The sequence below is a fragment of the Aythya fuligula genome, chromosome 4, assembly GCF_009819795.1.
Source record: "Aythya fuligula isolate bAytFul2 chromosome 4, bAytFul2.pri, whole genome shotgun sequence".
Taxonomy (NCBI): domain Eukaryota; kingdom Metazoa; phylum Chordata; class Aves; order Anseriformes; family Anatidae; genus Aythya; species Aythya fuligula.
The window spans coordinates 25,229,281-25,247,523 of NC_045562.1; the positions used below are offsets into that span (position 1 = coordinate 25,229,281).

The window sequence follows — 18,243 nt, forward strand, 5'->3', positions numbered from 1 at the left end:
AAGTTTGTTGCTCAAAGACTTAATGCATTTTCACAACTGATTTAAAGAAGAGAACTGATACAATACAGAAGAGGTACAATCATTTCTGTAATTTTAGAACTTATTCTTTCAGAAAACATATCTACTAAACATCTCAAACATGGACAAATCAGTGAAAGAATAATTGAAATAAAGAACGTAATTTCCATAAATATAATATTACTATTTTTCCTGTATAATAATCTTTCTAAAAGTTACAGATTAAAATATACATATATTTGGCTTGAACCCACAAAGTTATATTTGAATATTTAGTGATAATTTTTTATTTTGTCAGAAATAAACTCTAAAGGTATTTTGGCCTTTAAGGTTATATACAATACCCAAGAAAGTTTCCCACGTCTCACCCATCCATTGTACAGTTTGCTTTCCCTATAGGCAGTGATAATTGCTTAGCTGATCAGAATGCTTAGAAATGCTTCAGGAAAAAGGAAGAATATCAGCAACCAAACCCTACGCGTCTCAAAAATAAAGTGCCGGACTGAGCAGGCAACCACGTTAGCCAGCATAGCCAAAATACATCAGATATATCCATGTGGCATGGGAAAATGCTCTTTTAAAAAGTTCCACACCTGCAAACATTTAAGACAACTATTTTGGGTCTCTTCTGTGATTAAATGAGACAGAAAGAGTAAAACAGCAAACTCACATCTATTCTGCTAAAGCTACAGTTTGCTATTTTTATAGCTGTGCACAAGCAGCACTCTTAAAAGGAATTGTCAGCTCTATTTTCTAAATTAGCTCTGTTGCCCTTCAAGCAATTACAAGCAAAGCTCAGATGCTTTTCAGCCTTCAGAAACTGGAGACTGCTGTGTCCAATCCCTCTTGTCAGCACTACTAGCAGAGCAGGTCTGTGAGTACAGCATATTCCATCCTAGTTATTTTCAGATACTTGCACAGGCCGTTTGAAGTTTGCTGTCAGAAGTTACTTGGAGCTGGTTGGGATACATTTACATAGTCTCTTTTCTGGGCACAAGTGGCAGCACAGTAGAAACAGAAAAACATCAAACCAACTTAACCATCAACAAAACGAACATCAGTCCATAAAACATTTCAGTCACCAGCTAGAAACGTCTTGGGGAAGTTAAGAGAATGCTATCTATATTAAAGGTTATTAGATCCCTATTAGGGTCAACATTTTGCTTGCAAATTCATATTACACGTTCCCTCTTTTTCTTTTCTTCCTTTTCCCAGAGCTAAAAAAAATATTCTGAAAGGTATCCTGACCTAGCAGTAAGAGAGATTAACTTCATAGGTGTAAAAATATAACAGCAATAATCATTTTTCCAAACCAGCAGAGACTGAAAGCAATTCTGCATCTCTCAGTGCCATACACCCATAAAACATATTGCAAATACATGCAATTAGAAGGGTTCTCTCTATCATACTGAAACATATTCCCTAATGGCTACCCATTCTAAATGGTTGGGATTTTCCATATTGTGTAGGATGCTCTGCTTTGGTGAGACACTGCAGGAGTGTTCTTGTGCTTCACGGTCACCTTTCAAGCCAATCTTACATAAATATTAGCAACAGACTGGATATGCTACCTTCAAACATGCTTTACATTATACATTAGCTTTTTCATTAATATTTTCACGCTTTATTTTTTAAGATACACATACAGTTTATCTTCACTATTAGCTACGAGCTTTAATCATTTGTCTTGATGCTTGTTTATTGAGTTTTTGTGTGGGGAGGACAGAAATGGGGGTTCTGATAACAGGTGAACAGAGGTTGCTGTCACTGACAAAAAAGAAAAAAGCACAAGAGATTTGTTTGCCTAAGTGCACTGGTTGTGTCTCAGCAGTTATGCAGCAGCCCCACAAAACTGAAAAAGCTGAAGCATGAAATCTCAGAAAGCATAAGCAGACAACTTGATAAAATGCAAAAAAAAAAAAAAAAAAAAAGTCACAGGTGAAAAACACTTTCTGGTTACAACTTCAAAAGGCAGAGGGCAATGCCCCAAAGCTCCTGACACATACTAGTCATCTTGCTCCTGGTACTGCCTTTTTCACCAAAATCTTCCACCAGGTGTGGAACTTCTAACTTGGAAAGCCTGATCTGACCCAGCCCTATTGAAATAAATCCTTTTTAATTGCTAGATACAGGTTAGCAATGTTTTGTGCACAAATCAGCAGCATTCAAAAAACAAACTGTGCGTGACAGATCCATTAAAGTGTTCAACCATTTATAAACTTGATAAAATTGCCCATCTGCCTGAAAAAATGCATGAGCTTAATTTGGAAAAACAGAGCACATTCAGAAAAGCCCCCAAAGTTGGCTGAATTGTCTGGATAGTGATTTTTGAGAAGAACAAAATATTCCTTTTTGAGCTAATCAAAATTATAATTGTATTTTTACACAAGAAGATTTGTAACCAGACAATTCCATACATCATTAATGCCTCCTGTGAGACATCCAAGATGCACAGAGCAATGAACAAATACGCATAAGTATGCTTTTGATTTTTGACTGCACAAAATAAAAATCTGCATAAAGACAAAATACTAAACAAAATAGATGTTTTTGGCAATAGGGCCTTCAATTATGCAAGATAAATTAAATAAATACAGATGATGGGGGAACTGCTTGCCATTAGCCAGGAAAGAATCTTTGGAAACAAATGCTGTCAAATTATGTATCGTGTTATCTCAACAGAAAAACATTGAGATTAAATGAATACAAATGAATTGCAGTGCTTTTAATACTCAGATAGAAAACATTTTGTAGGCAGTCCTTCATTTTGTTTTGACAGAACTAATGTATACCAGAGCTTTAATGGAAGCTGAAATTATTATCTGTTTTACTCCATGTCTGAAGCGAGGTCAGAATAGCTATTAGAGCTCTTTAAACATTTCTGATTTTGTCAGGGTTACCAAATTAATAGGACAGGACAAACCTTTGTTCCTCACATACAAAGCTCTGAAGGCACTCATTTGCTAAAGTCATTACAGATTTTTTTTTTCTCTAGGTCACCATTAAGATTTGAAAATTAAACGCTCACCTGCAATCCTACACACATGGACCATTCTGCAAAAGACTTCAGTGTTCATTTCAGCAAATATATAGTTGGCAAACAAATCAGCATTCTCCCAGTCTCCCTCCAGAGAAGTTATTAGAAGCTATTTTTCACACCCAGTATCTGATCCTAAATGCTTTTACAGGATGAGGCTAATACAGAATTTTACTACTGACAATCGCAGTTTAGAAATCTCTGACAAGTGATTATCACAATTTTGTGCATTGGTCATCACTTTTGCTTGCAATAGCCACTTTTATTTCTTACCTATATGTAAAGTTTCATGCCAGTGAACAAACAGGAAAATAACTGCTCATTTATACTATCAGTAATATATTTCAAGTAAATTAGCAGCATTCAGGCTCACCCATGATATGCAAACTGAAAAGAAGTAGTAAATGTTTAGTGCCTTGTTTTAAGGAGGTAAACCAAAGTATGAGGTTTCCTGAAAATGCATAAAACATAACTCATGATTATTATTGTGCTTGGTGATTATAAACCTACTTGAAAGTCTGTGTTTAGTGAAGGGGAAGAGACATTTTTGAAGGTCTACATAGGTGAACTCAAATGTCACAATTAAGAGAGTCCTACGTAACAAACTACTGTCTTCAGAAAGACTACTGGGATGTTAATTCAAAAGCTTGCTAAACCATGTTTAACTTTGAAAACTGAAAGCTACCAGCCCTTTCTGCATACACTGAGAAGATAATGAGTTATTTAAAGTAAAGAGAACATGGAAACTCTAAGAATCAGATATAAGAAAAAAAAAATCTAATTAAAGAAAACTGCTAAATACCAGAACACTAACCTTTGACAAGTACCTTCTAGCTGTATACTAGGGCAAAAACTTGATTAGTTTATGAAAGCAGTACTACATAAGTTCTCAGCTCTGTACTCCTGATACCAAATAACAGAGAATGCCCCATGACTTAAATGGATGCACATGAGACCTCCAAAGTAATGAATATCAACTATTATCCCACACCATCTGACTCAAGACTTCCATACTGAATGGTTCGTTATTTGTTGCCTAAAGATGTAAAAGTTAATTAACATTTCCATTACACTTCTCACTGAAGTAGTGGAAGTAATACCTTTGGAGTACCAGCAAAGCATTGCTAAATGTCTGGGTGACTCTCAAGATCACCTATTCATAGTGACAACTGTGTATTTTCTTAACACTTAGGAAGGATTGTACAGAAATGTGAAAGGAGTATACATTTTCCACTTCTTTGGGTTACTAATATCCATCTTCTCCATAGTTCATAAACTGTGATGCTGAAGCAGGTAACTAAGCTAATTGTTCAAGGATCTTGTCAAATTGTATAATGTATCATTGCAATACAATCATGCTTTTTCAACTGGAAGGCAAACAAACGATGTTTGAGAAAAGAGCTGATGTAGAAACCAACGTTTATTTGTGTTTAGGAAGTTTCTTTACTAGTCATGAGATCGCATCTATTTCATACAAAGAATTCTTAAATAATCCAATTTCAGCCACATATCTATAGAATTAAATTATCAAAGCTGAGATGTATAGAAGAAAAAGAAAAAATGAACTCAAAACTAGAATGCATTTATTCTACTACACAAATATGCTTCTGATATTTCAAGATCATCAAAGGAATGTACTGATGTATTTCTGAATCTTCTTCCTAGCCTTGGTAGTGTTAGATGATTTGTTGGGTTTGATGATCTTAAGGGTCTTTTCCAACCAAAATGATTCTATGAATCCTTAGGAGATACCTAGTGAACGACACTCAATACAAGCAGGGCATAAGCATGTTTACAAGTTGACACACAGAGGACAACCTTGCAAAGTACAAGCTGCCCATTGGTACCACCTTGTTAGCATACTAAAAATATCTTTACATATTTATACTTGAAATGAACACAGCTTACAGTCACCAGCATGATGCACATCCGGCAAACATTTCACAATGGGAAAGAAAAGACCCAGAAAAGTTCACCAAAACAGAGCTACTAGAAAGAGCCTCCATAAGTAACTGCAAATGCTTATTTAAACTGAAGGAACTACATGGAAAATAAATAAAAAATGCTATCATACAAAAAGTCCGGTCATGCAATGTTAATAAACAAGGTGCATCTCGACTGAGTGAAAGCAGCACTGGGGCATGAGAGGTGAGGGCAGTCCTACATTGATCCCACTGCACCCACATTCGCAATCGATTCAGCGTAGGTAAAGTGTACAATCTCTATTACTGCAAGTTCTTCCCACTCCTCCTGTTCTCACAACATGACAATATTCTTGCACTACAGCAATCGGAGAGCATTTTGAGATGGGCTGCAGACACTTTCAAGATGATCATTGTTCTTCTGAGCTGAACTCTCATCCTCAGGGTAACCATTTCTGTTCCCATGGGTAAAGCCATTCTGTCAAGTCACAGTGCTTTCAGTAATAAAACTGCTATTGCAAGGTATATTCAGTAGCTGAAGGCAAAAGCCTGTAATCTGCAATTTGGAAATAAAAAAACACAGCAGGAATCATAATATTAAATAATCAAAATTGAGGGACAGTGAAGCATAGAAAATCTGGTATTACAAAGCCAAATCAGTTTATTCAAACTCATGCTCAGATATCCTTTAAATTGTACTTGTTACACTCATGGTAGAAGTCCACTATTTTGACTAGAAGCAAGTCCAAGTGGCAGATACACCTTTAATAAAATTCAAATAGTATCTGTGTGAGTGCACTGTAGAGCAAATGAAAGACATTTTATAGCTCCATATCCCATGTATAAAAATATAAAGCCTATGTTTAGTCAATACAGACATCTTGAAATTGCATTTGTTCAACTTCCTATTTGTCCTTTTGCTTTATTTTAAATATGTTGAATTATTATTTTGAGGAGATTTTTATCAGCTTTGAATAAAAATAATTTAACTTTATTAGAGGGTCAGTCCCTTGTAATTTTTGTGATGTAAGGCACATGAAGCAGTAATACGCTAGAATTAAGATTAACATCACTTCAAAGTTTTGCTCCATTGAACTCCACTACTTTAAAGGTTTGCTTACACTATCAGTGATATCAACAGCCCTGTTGATGTTGCTAAAATTGATCTGGGTTCCTGTATGTTACGATAATCAGCTGTGTGGCCACTGCAAATTCTTGATGGAGGGGAAAACATCTATCTTTACCTTTGTATAATTATTTGACTGGTATAATAGGTCTCCCAGCTGGTAAGGCTAATTGCTGTAGGTATAACTATTCAGCTTTAAAGCTAATAGGTACCTGGATTCATACCTACTTTCTCACACTACATCTATGTGACTTGCATCAAGTATTGCAAACACCTGCCATCACTACGGTTAATGAGAGAACACTTGACAAGAGCTTTCAAGATACCAATTACAAATGTTAGCTCTCTCAAATTTACAGCTTTCAAATACCTAAGATGTCAGCATCTGTTTGGGATGACTTTTGGATGACAGATTCACTTGCAAGTCCTCTTTCTAGGTGACATGCCTGCTGCAAGAATCACAGTGTAATTGATAGGGTCACTGAGCTGCCTCGTTACTAACAGCTCATTAATCCTTCCCAGGTTAAGAGGTAAGAATTGGGTTGGTCTAACACGCAGCACTGCCTCTTGTTCTCAGCAATCTCCCCTCTGTCCATGATGTACCACAGGGACAGACACTTCAGGAAGACAAGATGATAAACACAGAGTGCTCTTATGTAGCAAGATGCGTCTGAATGCTTCATCCTTCACAGAAGGCTGGTTTTACATCGCAGGCACAGATTCTGCAAGTTGCTTCCAGGTTCCCCAGCCTCCAGCCGCTTTAAAGATATCAGGATCCAGACTAGCACTTTCAGCTGATTGGAAACTAATTTGAGTGAATCCCTCCCTCTTGATGCAGCAAAGCTTTCACCCAGAACAATCTGGAAGATTAGTGGGGTGGTGGTGGTGTGTGCAATCTGTTTTAAAAGCTTACTTGCTTTTCTCATTATGGTTCTGCAGAAGTACACACAACCATCTTTTTTCCTGAAGAATGAACTATTTCAAGTACTTCAGTTACATCTAGTATCAAGCCTTATCCAATGACTTATTAGCATTTACTTTCCTATTGCTTGATTTATTTAAGTGGTTTGCTTGAAGAAAACTTCTAACAGTGTACTTGGATGTTGATATTGGTATAGGAATAACATTGTCTCTCTCTCAACCTTTTTGTAAACAAGACACACAACATACCAAAGAAACTTCTCATCTGTTTTAGTACAGTAAAGGCAATGCAAATTCAATGTTCACTGCTTAGCTCTATTTTCTTTCTCAGCTGTTCCAAAATGAAGCAAATCTCTCCAGTCTGTACAAAGTGACTAGTGTTCTCCAGAGGACTGTTATATATAATTGAAGTCAGCTTGACTTAAGTGCACTGTTTGTAAATATTGATGTACACATACTACAGCACTAATTGTTTTCATCTGTAATCCTAAAACACAATTAGCCATAATTGTTCAGCTGAGTTACTTCAGTTTAGTATTCAGTTAGTCAAGGTGACAACACCACTTGTTACAATCCTACTGTACAGCAGATGATTTCTGAAGTTTCTTTCCTATCATACAGCTTCCAACCACGGGACAGGTAGCAGAACCTGCAGTGCAAAACTTTGTGCGTTACAGAAACATAATATTCTGAAATTATTGCAAATGTCCTTTATGTTTCCCACACCGCTTAAAGCAGTTCCAACAGGAATGAGACTTAAACAGAAGTGTTAGGCTGAGCTATTTCATTTTCTAGGACAACAAAATCCAGCAAATCTCTTTATACCTCTCCAAGCATCAAGGCACATCCACAAGTACAGGATCAACAGTTTGAAAGAAAATACCTGCCTTATAACACCTTCTTCTACTTGAGAATTTAGAGTTCACTGTACTTAAAATTGAGTCATTTAACACTGATATCAAGCTAGACAAAGTCAGAACCACATATACAGAAGGCCAAACAGGCTCTCTTCCGATAGGTATTTATGCTGTGCAGCACAATGCCACACAGATGGTTAAGCTAGCATCAGTTCCAAAAGCAGTCTGATCTCAAAAGCCCAGTATTTCTCCCCAGCTCACTACCCTTACACTTAGCAGCAGTTGGGGACTTGTCTGTTCTGAATCCAGTAACTTCACCTGGAATCCTGATGGTTTTGGTATACTAATACCTGTAAAAGCACAGATGCTCCCTCTTCCACCTTTCTGCTCCCACTACAACCATACACAGCACCTGGAGGCAATCCCAGACTTTCCCATTAAAAAATTTCTCATCCCTTGTCCTACTGTGCCTCCAGAAAGTGCTAATGAGTTGTGTGTCCATATGATCCTTGGATGCCTTCAGCACAGATGACGCTTGAAGTGTTCTGTTTAGTGCTCCACTCCCCACAGGACACAATTTTTTTTTTTTTTTTTTTTGAGAAGGGTGTTTAGGGATGAGCAGACACCCAAAACTAAGTTCAAAGGTACAGTCTCTGATACGTAAAGGTGGAAAACCTGATTTATTTTTTCTTAAATATAAATTAATTGTGCAACTTAAAAGAGCTCTAGCTGAACAGTCATTGAGCAACTATATACCATCTTGAAAAACAGGTTCCTAAACTTAAGGAAAGGAACAGACAGAAGTATTTTGCTTTGCAGAGGTTGACTTGTTTTTTAATATCATATATTTATACATGAATTTAAGTTTTGGAGTGGCAAGCTTTCACCATATCAGAGAATCCTAGGAAACCTCTGTTGAATGACTATTTCAGCAACACAGCCTTCCTCTTCATTTGATCAGAAAAGTTATATCTGCCCACGATCCGAAGCCAAGCATTGATAAATTGGAATCACAAGTGACATGTAACATAAACTAGCTGTCTGCAAGTAAAATACAGAGAATGTAATTTTCATGCAACAAATCGCACAACTTGCCACTCAAGAAATATATGCTGATGCTGATATTCAGAGCTGCTCTGCTTTCAGTACAATACATAATAATGCTACATTTTGCTACAGTACAGTTACAACAACAATGACCAGACAGTGTCCATAAGGCCAGAAAAGCTTTGGCAGGATATTAGGGTAATTGGGTAATTAGGGTAGAGCAGATCTTTCTCCTTGTTCACACAAAACAAACAGCATCTCCAGCATTGAAGTTCACTGACTGATCAAATCAAGCCCTAGTCAATCAACAGCTGGTTGGTTTTACAGACTGACCTGCACATTATTAATCTGGGCTGTTCACAGAACAGAGAACTGGCAGAAAGCACATGCTGTATGATAAGGGACGTTATGGGAGTCTGAGTGTGAAATGAAAAATGATGCGTAGAGTTAAGCAAGGGGACACAGAGATAAGAATACAGCAGGTGACAAAATGAGAACGGACCAGCTCATTAATACGAACAAAAATTTTCTGGTGTCATTTTCCACCAAAACACCTTTTTTTTTTTTTTTTTTTTTTTTTTGCCAGTGACAGGAACTAGCTTCTTTCCTGAAAGAAGCTGCTGACCACTGCGTTTTAAATTTTTTTTTCCTCGCTTAGGAAAATCAGATTTTTTTTTTTTTAACCAATTAAATACCATTTTGTAATTGTTACTGCTAATAAACTTACTGTTGGCTGTGGCACCGTGCATTTTTTCTTACACTAGATAGATACTATAGCAGAGATCTAGGGGGTCAAGTAAAAACAAAAAGTAGTAAAAAAAAAAAAAAATGCTTGGCAAGTCAGTTTTACATGCATGACCACATGCTGTGTTATTAACAGTTCACAAGGCTGACTATGCTAATAAAGCCATTAAAAGACAAAAGGAATAAAAGCTGATGTGCAAAGCTATCAGCAAAGGCATTAGCAACCTACCTGACTGTTGAACTCATTAACAAAGCAAATCTACTTCACCCTAGAGTTTTGAAATCTATATTAGTTTGTAACATTCTTTTGGAAATACAAGCTTGTCTGCAACAGAACCAAAGACAACTAGCTTACTTCCAAATTTTGCCCTTTGCTCCAAAACTCTTACCTACCTTCTGCTTCTTGCCATCTTTCCAGATATCTACCAACAGACAGCAACTTCAGAGCAATCTGCCTGCCTCCCCCCCACAAAAACAAAACAAAACACAAACCTGCACAGCAGTCACTGTCCTCTTCCAAAGCCTACCTCTTTTAGAGAGGCAAAAAAGCCCGGAAAAAGAATCCTTCCTACACAGCTCACTGCAAACACCTCACACAGTACACTCCAACACTGAGGTGTTCAACTTCCATTTTTTGGCAACACATTCACAACTGATAGGCCTTCAATTTACATGCAGTATATATGCAGATACATGTTTTGCTTGCACATATCAGGTATTAGAATAATTTGCAACCCCAAGTCAGTCAGAATATTCTGCATACTTTACAGTGCAGACATACATTGTTAATACTGCAATATTATTACTAATAATGCAATATTGACCTTCTGTGGTAAAGCTATGGTACTTGAGCCTACATCTGAGGTATAATAATTCAGTGGAAGTCTCTAAGGAAGAGCAGACCGCCAAGTCAGCTGGACAGGGCAAAACCAAACATTCTTAGGTGTCAGCCCAAAAACTGTTCCCTTAACGAGAGATTTCCAAGACAGACTAAGTAGAAGGTAATACTTCCTTGTTACAGAACTTAACAGACAACGTATTTCTTAGACACGTGAAAGAGCTTCTGTAAACTATGAATTGAGTTTCTTTTAGGCTTGCCAGTATTCCATCATTTGCTCACATTTACAACATAAATCAAAAATCAACACACAAAAACCCCACACTTGCTGAAACAGAGTTGGAAGTAATTCCACTAATTCTATCGAGTTTTTGCCTCACATTATTTAAGCACTTAAGTATATAAACTCCAAAACTTATATAAAGATATTTTGCAACTTTGGGTACATATATTTAAATCTACATTTCCCTCTGCCACAGATATTCATATAGGGTTTTTTATATTGATTTTTTTTCATGACTATGTATGGTACTTCAAGTTTCATAACATTTGCTTGCCTCCCCATTCTTAATATCAAGTCTCTAGTCTGCATTATATTGATATTTAAAAAGGTGCAGCTGTCCTTTCACTTTTATAACATCTAAATGTCATAATCTATGGTGAATATTATGAATGAACTACCTAGAGTTTTTCATTTTGATCACAAAAGACAAAGAAATGAATATGAATAAACCGAAGGCACACAAGTAATTTTGCAACAAACCAACAAGCTGGTGGGTACCTGGCTATGCACTAAAACATCATCATCATCAGTTATCAAAAGCTCTATACGTGCATTTCCATATTTATATTTGCATTGGTTATAAAAAAAAAAAAAAAGCACCATGTTTTATCCCTCTTTTACACTCCTTTCAAGTTCCTATTTTTTCCCATCTACTCTAGTTCTAACAAGGACTGTCTCTTGGTAAGAACTTCTTGGACTTTTGTAAGAGGGAAAAGTTTGGTTAGCACAACACACTAGAAAAAGACACCAGCCAATTAATTACTACCCTTAAAATAACTGTAGTGCTGAAACAGTCCAGTCTCACTTTCAACTGTCAACAAATTGGGTCCTAGTAGAAAACTTTTATACTCTTCAAGAAGTATAGCATACATCGTGTCGCTTAAATGGTTTTAACTGATTTCACAGAAGTGAGAAATAGCCTTTTGTCAGCTGACATACGAAGCCTCATGAAGAAATTACAAAAACAGATAGTGATTTAATCAGTTTCAAGACTGCAGTAAACTTTGCTTACAATGTTTCTACCAGTTTTGAAAACAAGTGAACTCACATTTCATTTTTGACCTGATCTGTCTTAAGTGCCTTTCACACTGCTTCACTGCTCTTGTCAGTCCCTGAAAAAACAAGTGAAGGACTAATAACACTAATAATAGTGTTACATACACCCCTGGAGTGGGGCTGTATTGGAGAATGGTATGTTTCAATAGCTGATATTTTAATAGTAGTGATTAAATGGCTAGTGTTTCTCTCTACTTCAACTAACTAAACTTTTCCCTTTTACAAAAATCTAAGATGTTGTTAGCAGGAGACAGTCCTTGTTAGAACTTGAGTAGATGAGAGTAAGTAGAAACTTGAAAGGGGTGATAGAGGCATTTATTCAAACACTTTTTAAAAAGACTGTTATGAACTGGGAAGGGATTACTGTGGAGGTATAGACAGACTTTTTTCCAACATTAAATAACCTATCTGTACTACGTGTAGCCTGTGTCTACAAAAGACAAAAAGCACATGATAAAAAACCATGATAGAGCTTCATTTAAAATACAGTTTATGGTATCACAAACACAAGAAAAAACCTCACTACAGATACACAGAAATGATTTAACTGACTTGAAGTTCAGTGTTATTGATTTCAGAAAGTAGAGATGCTAGCATTTGTCACATGTTAAAAAGCTATTCCCAAAACACAAACATGCTACCAAATATGCTCAAATTCAAACCTGGCAACCATTCAAAAACAAATTTCTAATCTTTGTTTTTAATAACAATGAAGAAAGAAATCAGTAAACCTTCCACATGATACAACAGTTCTTGGCCCAGCTCCATTCAAGTGTTCTTACAAAGTTTCTTTAAGACTTCCAAACCAGACACTGTTAAGCATTTCCATACTATATAAATCACTTCTTCCAGATGAAAATTACTCCACTGAGAAGTTAGATAGGTTTATGTAACTCAAAATAAGGAAGACATAGGAGATTTCTCTAATTTTATAGGAATTACAAATATTTACTCCCAGAATACCTTCAAGCAAGCAGCAAAACATAAGCTGGGACATTTCCAGAAAGAGGAATAAAAATGACAGTATTCTCTGTTTAATGGCATTAGTTCTTTTTCTTATAACTGGGAAGTAGATAAGCTTTCTAAAACACTATCACATTTGAAAGTATATAGTCAGTATGGCCTTTGATTAAAAAACAACAACAAAAAAAACACCACTACAGTATCACCAGATTGAGCATAGACTCAATAGCTGGTCTCTCAGTATAAGAAGCTTTTTTAGTAGTCAGAAGCTTCATAAAAACAACTTATATATTTCCTGGTAAGTTGTTTTACTACTAGGAAATTGTTAGCCTGCAGAAGAATTGTCTGTCTTTATACTTCTTGTTTTTGAGAACTTCCATCATCTATTGTCTAGTTTCTATACGCCCGGAGAAGACAGAACTCTACTTGCTTTATGATTTCTCTTAAATTACATTACAGATAGAGAGGCAGTTCATCAAAGAAAATATTGCAACTAAAACAGCAGAGACAGAAGTGTAAGATAGATGTGTGCACCATTAATCCTTCTAACCCCTGAAACATCAAATTAAAATTTTACAGAAATCTTACACCTCAGGAATGCTCTACTAATATCCCTCTTGTTCACGTAGGGGCTTGTCACCATCACAGGTCAGAAACCTTTTGCTATAAGCTCCTAGCTGAGGCAAAGGTATTACCTAAATGTCAGCAATGAGCACGATTCTCTTTTGTTTTGTATCTATCTATTCAAAACAATACTCACATACGTATTAGTAAAAATGATGTTATTTCAATCAATAACTGATTGCTATTTCAATCGAAACCAACCTTCAAAAAATGCCCAAACCAACCAAAATACAAAATCGAATCTCTTCACATTTAAATTCCTAAGCGCATAAAATTGAAAGAAATAAAATACATACAAGTTCCATACTATTGTTATGAATTTATTTTACCTAAGGAACTCAAATTTAATCCAAAGACTTTGAGAGTATTCCACTGTTGTGTTGCATTCAAGAAGCATTGATGACAAAGTTCATTAAATTGTCATTTATCTTAATTTTATTATGCAGATATGTCATGAACTTTAATTATTCAAAAGCAAAATTTTTAATTCTTATTTTAATTGTTTTTACATTCCTTTCAAAACAGTCTCATTTTTCTCTATGGTAAATTTATACCAGTACAAGAAGCTTCCTAATTCAATATATTTTCAGGATTAAAGACAAATGACTTGCATTCATCCAAAACGGTGAAAGTTAAAAATTCAGAGTAAAAATGAAGCCTAAAAGGAAAGTATGTTGAAGCACTAACAATTTGCAGTATTTCAGAAAGAATGTATTCAAATACTGTGCTAATAAAGACCAATGAACAATTCCTAATCTCTTGCCTTTTCAGTTTTACCTTTTTGCATTTTATTTGCAAAATAAAACAAAAGCACGCTTAACAAGTTTTTTTTTTTTTTTAACCCCTAGCTAACAATCAAATAGTACTTCAATGAAGGCAGTTCAGCAGCTATTTTTTCTTCAATTTTTGTTACTCTAGCTTCTATAGAGACCACAGTGCAATACAAATTTCAAATTAAAACAAAACCAACTGGGCCTTACCTCTGTCACTGAAGTCATCCACAAGAATGATTTCTGCTATCAGGCTGTCTGGAGTGCGGTTGATAATACTGTGTATTGTTCGCAAGAGTGAAGTCCATCCTTCATTATGAAATGGGATAATTATGCTAGTATTTGGTAGCTTTTCCAAGTACACCTTGTGCTTACAGCTGGAGAGAAAAAGAAGAGTTGTGTAAGCATATAGCGAAGTCTGCCTTGGCATATATACCACCTGCTTAGGCCACCACCATCTCTGGAATCAAATCCAACAGTACAATCAAACAGTACTTTCATGTGAGAATAACTAGTTAATTAAAAAAAAAAAAATATTGCAAGCAACATACAATAACTCTGAACAAAGCAAAAAAGGAATTGAAGTTCACTGGCTGGAATTAGATTTCTTTTTCTTCACTGGAATCTTTTTCCTGCAATATTATACTAAGAAGATATATTCTGCAAAGTTTTTAGAATTCAAATCCGCTTATCAGAAAGATTCCTGATATCTATCATGAAGGAAGATAAAATCTGAAATGATTGTTCTTTGTTCATGGCAAACAAAACTTATAAAAGCAGTTTGCTCTACCCAGAGACAAATGCTAGAAACAATTCAGTGTTATTTTCCTGGCTGATACATTGAAAATATACAACAACATCCACAAGTACAACTCCAACTTCACATCTAGATGTCCAAAATAATTCCTGCTACTATATGTATGTATAGTACAACATATAGTTCTGAAAATAGAAGAAAATATAAACAACCTTTCATTTTGTAAATGAAAGCACTGCACCTTCAGCATCTTAATTGAACAGCATCTAACAACAGTGCTTAAACTTAAACATTTTTAATATAGAAGTGTTTACATATTTGACCAAAATCCATATTCTTTAAAAATACTGGTCTTGCAATTCATTAGCTACTAAAATGGAAGAACATACGAGTAATATTTAGGCTACTGAAACTGATAGACTATCATTCCCCCCTCCCTCACGCAAAAAAAAAAAAAAAAAAAAAAAAAAAAAAAAAATTGCAGTAAATGGTAAAAAAAAATAATAAATTGAATTATTACTGCTTCCACGAGAGAAAGTCATGCTCAAGGTACCTGTACAAATATAAATTAACTGCTTTGTGATAAATCAAGAACACAAAGAGACAGATAAACCTTCTGACTTCCAACTTCTAGGTCCAAAAACATACAGATATCTTTGCTGCTCTTCAGAAAGAACTATGCATATCAAACACTGCTGTAAACAACATTAAAACCTACATTTGCAGCTTATTTTGCTTTCTACTTTTCGAATGCCGTCTAGAACTCAGTATTCGCTGTATTTGAAAGTGTTCCTAAAAATAAGATTTATATCTGTCAGCCATTTCTTCCAAAAACATAGCAGCAATGAATTTATTGAGAAGCCATTTCCATAAATAACATTTTCGAAACCTTTTATTAAGTAATTTACTGGTAGAATGCATATGCGCACTGAGAAAAAGGACAGCTACTCTGCACAAATGTGACAAAGTAAGAATTCTTCTACTTATCTGTGGGAAGGAGTACAACAAAGGAAACTCATTACTCATACATAGCTGTTTCAGCTGGCAAATTAAGAAAACCACCTATCAAAACCAACACCTACTGTTGTCAATTGTTTGCTGACTGTGATGCTTGGAGTAGAACAAATGCATGTTATTCTTATGCTTTTCCTGAAAGCAAGATTTTTTCTTTACCATTTTTAACTCCCGCTAAGTAGGTTTTTAAACTTAAGTGCTTCATCTTTTTTGGGGGAGAAAAACAAAAAACACCACACAAAAGAAATACACACCCAATGTCAGAATGTTCTTTCTTTTTAAAAAGTGATGTCCTTCCACAGGGGAACTCAATTACCTTCCTGAATAACACTATGCCTTTTTAGCCTGGTTGTACTGAAGTTTGTGTATTTTCATAGTTCAATACCATAAGCTTAAATCTGCACGGATGGGAAGGTCACTGGATGTGGTATTCTCACCTGTGATTTCAGTGTAATTGAATATTCTAATTTATAAAAAGGAGAAAAAAAACATTGATGGACTTAGTTTTAAATTATTTTCATTCTTCCTACAGAATTAATTATTTTACTAGGACTAAAAGAGTTAGAGTATTAAAGCAAAAGACACTTTAAATTTTCTTGTCTCCATCTTTCCACTACCTTTGACCTTTCTTCCTCATTTATATTTACTTTTCCTTTGTCAGTTTTTGCAAAGGTACCTGGCTATATGTGAACTTATTTCTAATACAAGCCACAAACCACTGAAATGCACTTTTCTTACTTTTCCCCCTCAACAAGCTGGTGAAACTGCCAAATTCATAGAAATGACACCTTAAATTCCATCTTTTTCTATTGTTAAGACAGCCTGTTAGATTTCATAGTGGTGGCCTAGTTGCCTTTTTCAGCAAGTTAAATTCTGTTCATTTTTAGCCTCTTGCTCTCCAACATTAAACTGTAACAGAAGATCAGTATGTTTTAGAAGACATCACATAGAAATCCATTTTATCTGAGGTTCTACCTAGCATTATCTATAGCAGAATATTGCTTGTATTGTGCTGAGGACAGATCTGATGGATAGCTGTAACACTCAAGAAAGGCACATGGAATGCAATGAGAATGCAGTTAGACACCCATGGCTGAGCTATCAGATTTACAAAGAGAATCATCAGAGGCCATGTACCATTTGCTTCAAGTTCATCAATGCATTTCTTCACATTTTTGTATTTTAGAAGTGATGCCAAATACCCTGGCTGCAGTAAGTCTACCTGGAAACACAGACATTGCTTCCTGTCAACCACTGCTAGTCTTTGAAATAACAATCAGATATTTCTTTCTACAAAATACTGGTCATTGCTAGATTGGAGTGAATTCCATAGATGAAACTACACAGAATTTTAGCATTCTAGAATGCTCTGTGATGGAAGGGACCTTTAAATATCATCTGTTCCAACCCCCATGCCATGGACAGGAACACCTCCACCTAGACCTCCCAAAGCCCTGTCCAGCCTGGCATTAACCAACTACCAGAGGTGGGGCATCCACAACTTCTCTGGGCAGAGTTATTATATTTCAATTTGTTAGTGGTGCCCATCTCAACTATTCCATGTTTTACTGATGAAAATGTTTAAAATCAAGAAGCATTAGCAAAATTAACAGACAAGGTACTACAAAAATACATTCATCTTTAACCATACCACTTCTGCATCAATAAGGATTTTTAGAGGCATATTTTCAACACAAATTTATTATCAAAAATTCAGCAGAGTCCATTTAAAGAGGTCCCGAAAAATTCTGATTGTAATTTCAGACTCACTTTGCTTTATTATGTACTGTTCCAAAGTTCTAAGGTACGTCAATATCAAGTTTATTTTTCTGCCAACATCAAATCGTTTTCAAGAGTACGTGCTTTTTGCTCTCACCAGAATAATCCCTTTGCAAGTGTTTTGAGCATTCACCAAGAAACAGACCCCAATTTCAACATGTTTACTTTCCAAAATTAATTTAGTTAATAGCTTACATACCCTGTAGAATGAATGTTTCAAAAGGGAGATTTTGATTCTCCACAGAAAGGGGAATATAATTATTCTCTTGAATTACATTTTCTCGTAAGATTTCAACCTTACCAAAATTTATTAATAATCAAGTTTTATTGTAAAAAGAAAAAATGTGTCGAAGACTACTATTAACATCCTATTTTAAAAATGTTTAAATAATTTAAATGTTTCATTCTTAAAAGTTGTCACATTATGGTATGTGTGCTAAATGAAAATTAATTGTATTGAAATTTTGCACTGCAATTTCAGTACAAA

At 35.4% G+C, this 18,243-nt stretch overlaps 1 protein-coding gene across 1 annotated transcript in view; it reads right to left on the reverse strand.

Annotated features, from left to right (window-relative positions):
* The window catches only part of GALNTL6 (polypeptide N-acetylgalactosaminyltransferase like 6), a 466,324-nt gene that overhangs the window by 237,139 nt on the left and 210,942 nt on the right, over nucleotides 1-18,243 (reverse strand). The window contains 1 exon segment of the mRNA XM_032187262.1: nucleotides 14,417-14,583. Within this exon segment, the coding sequence (XP_032043153.1) occupies nucleotides 14,417-14,583 (167 nt within the window).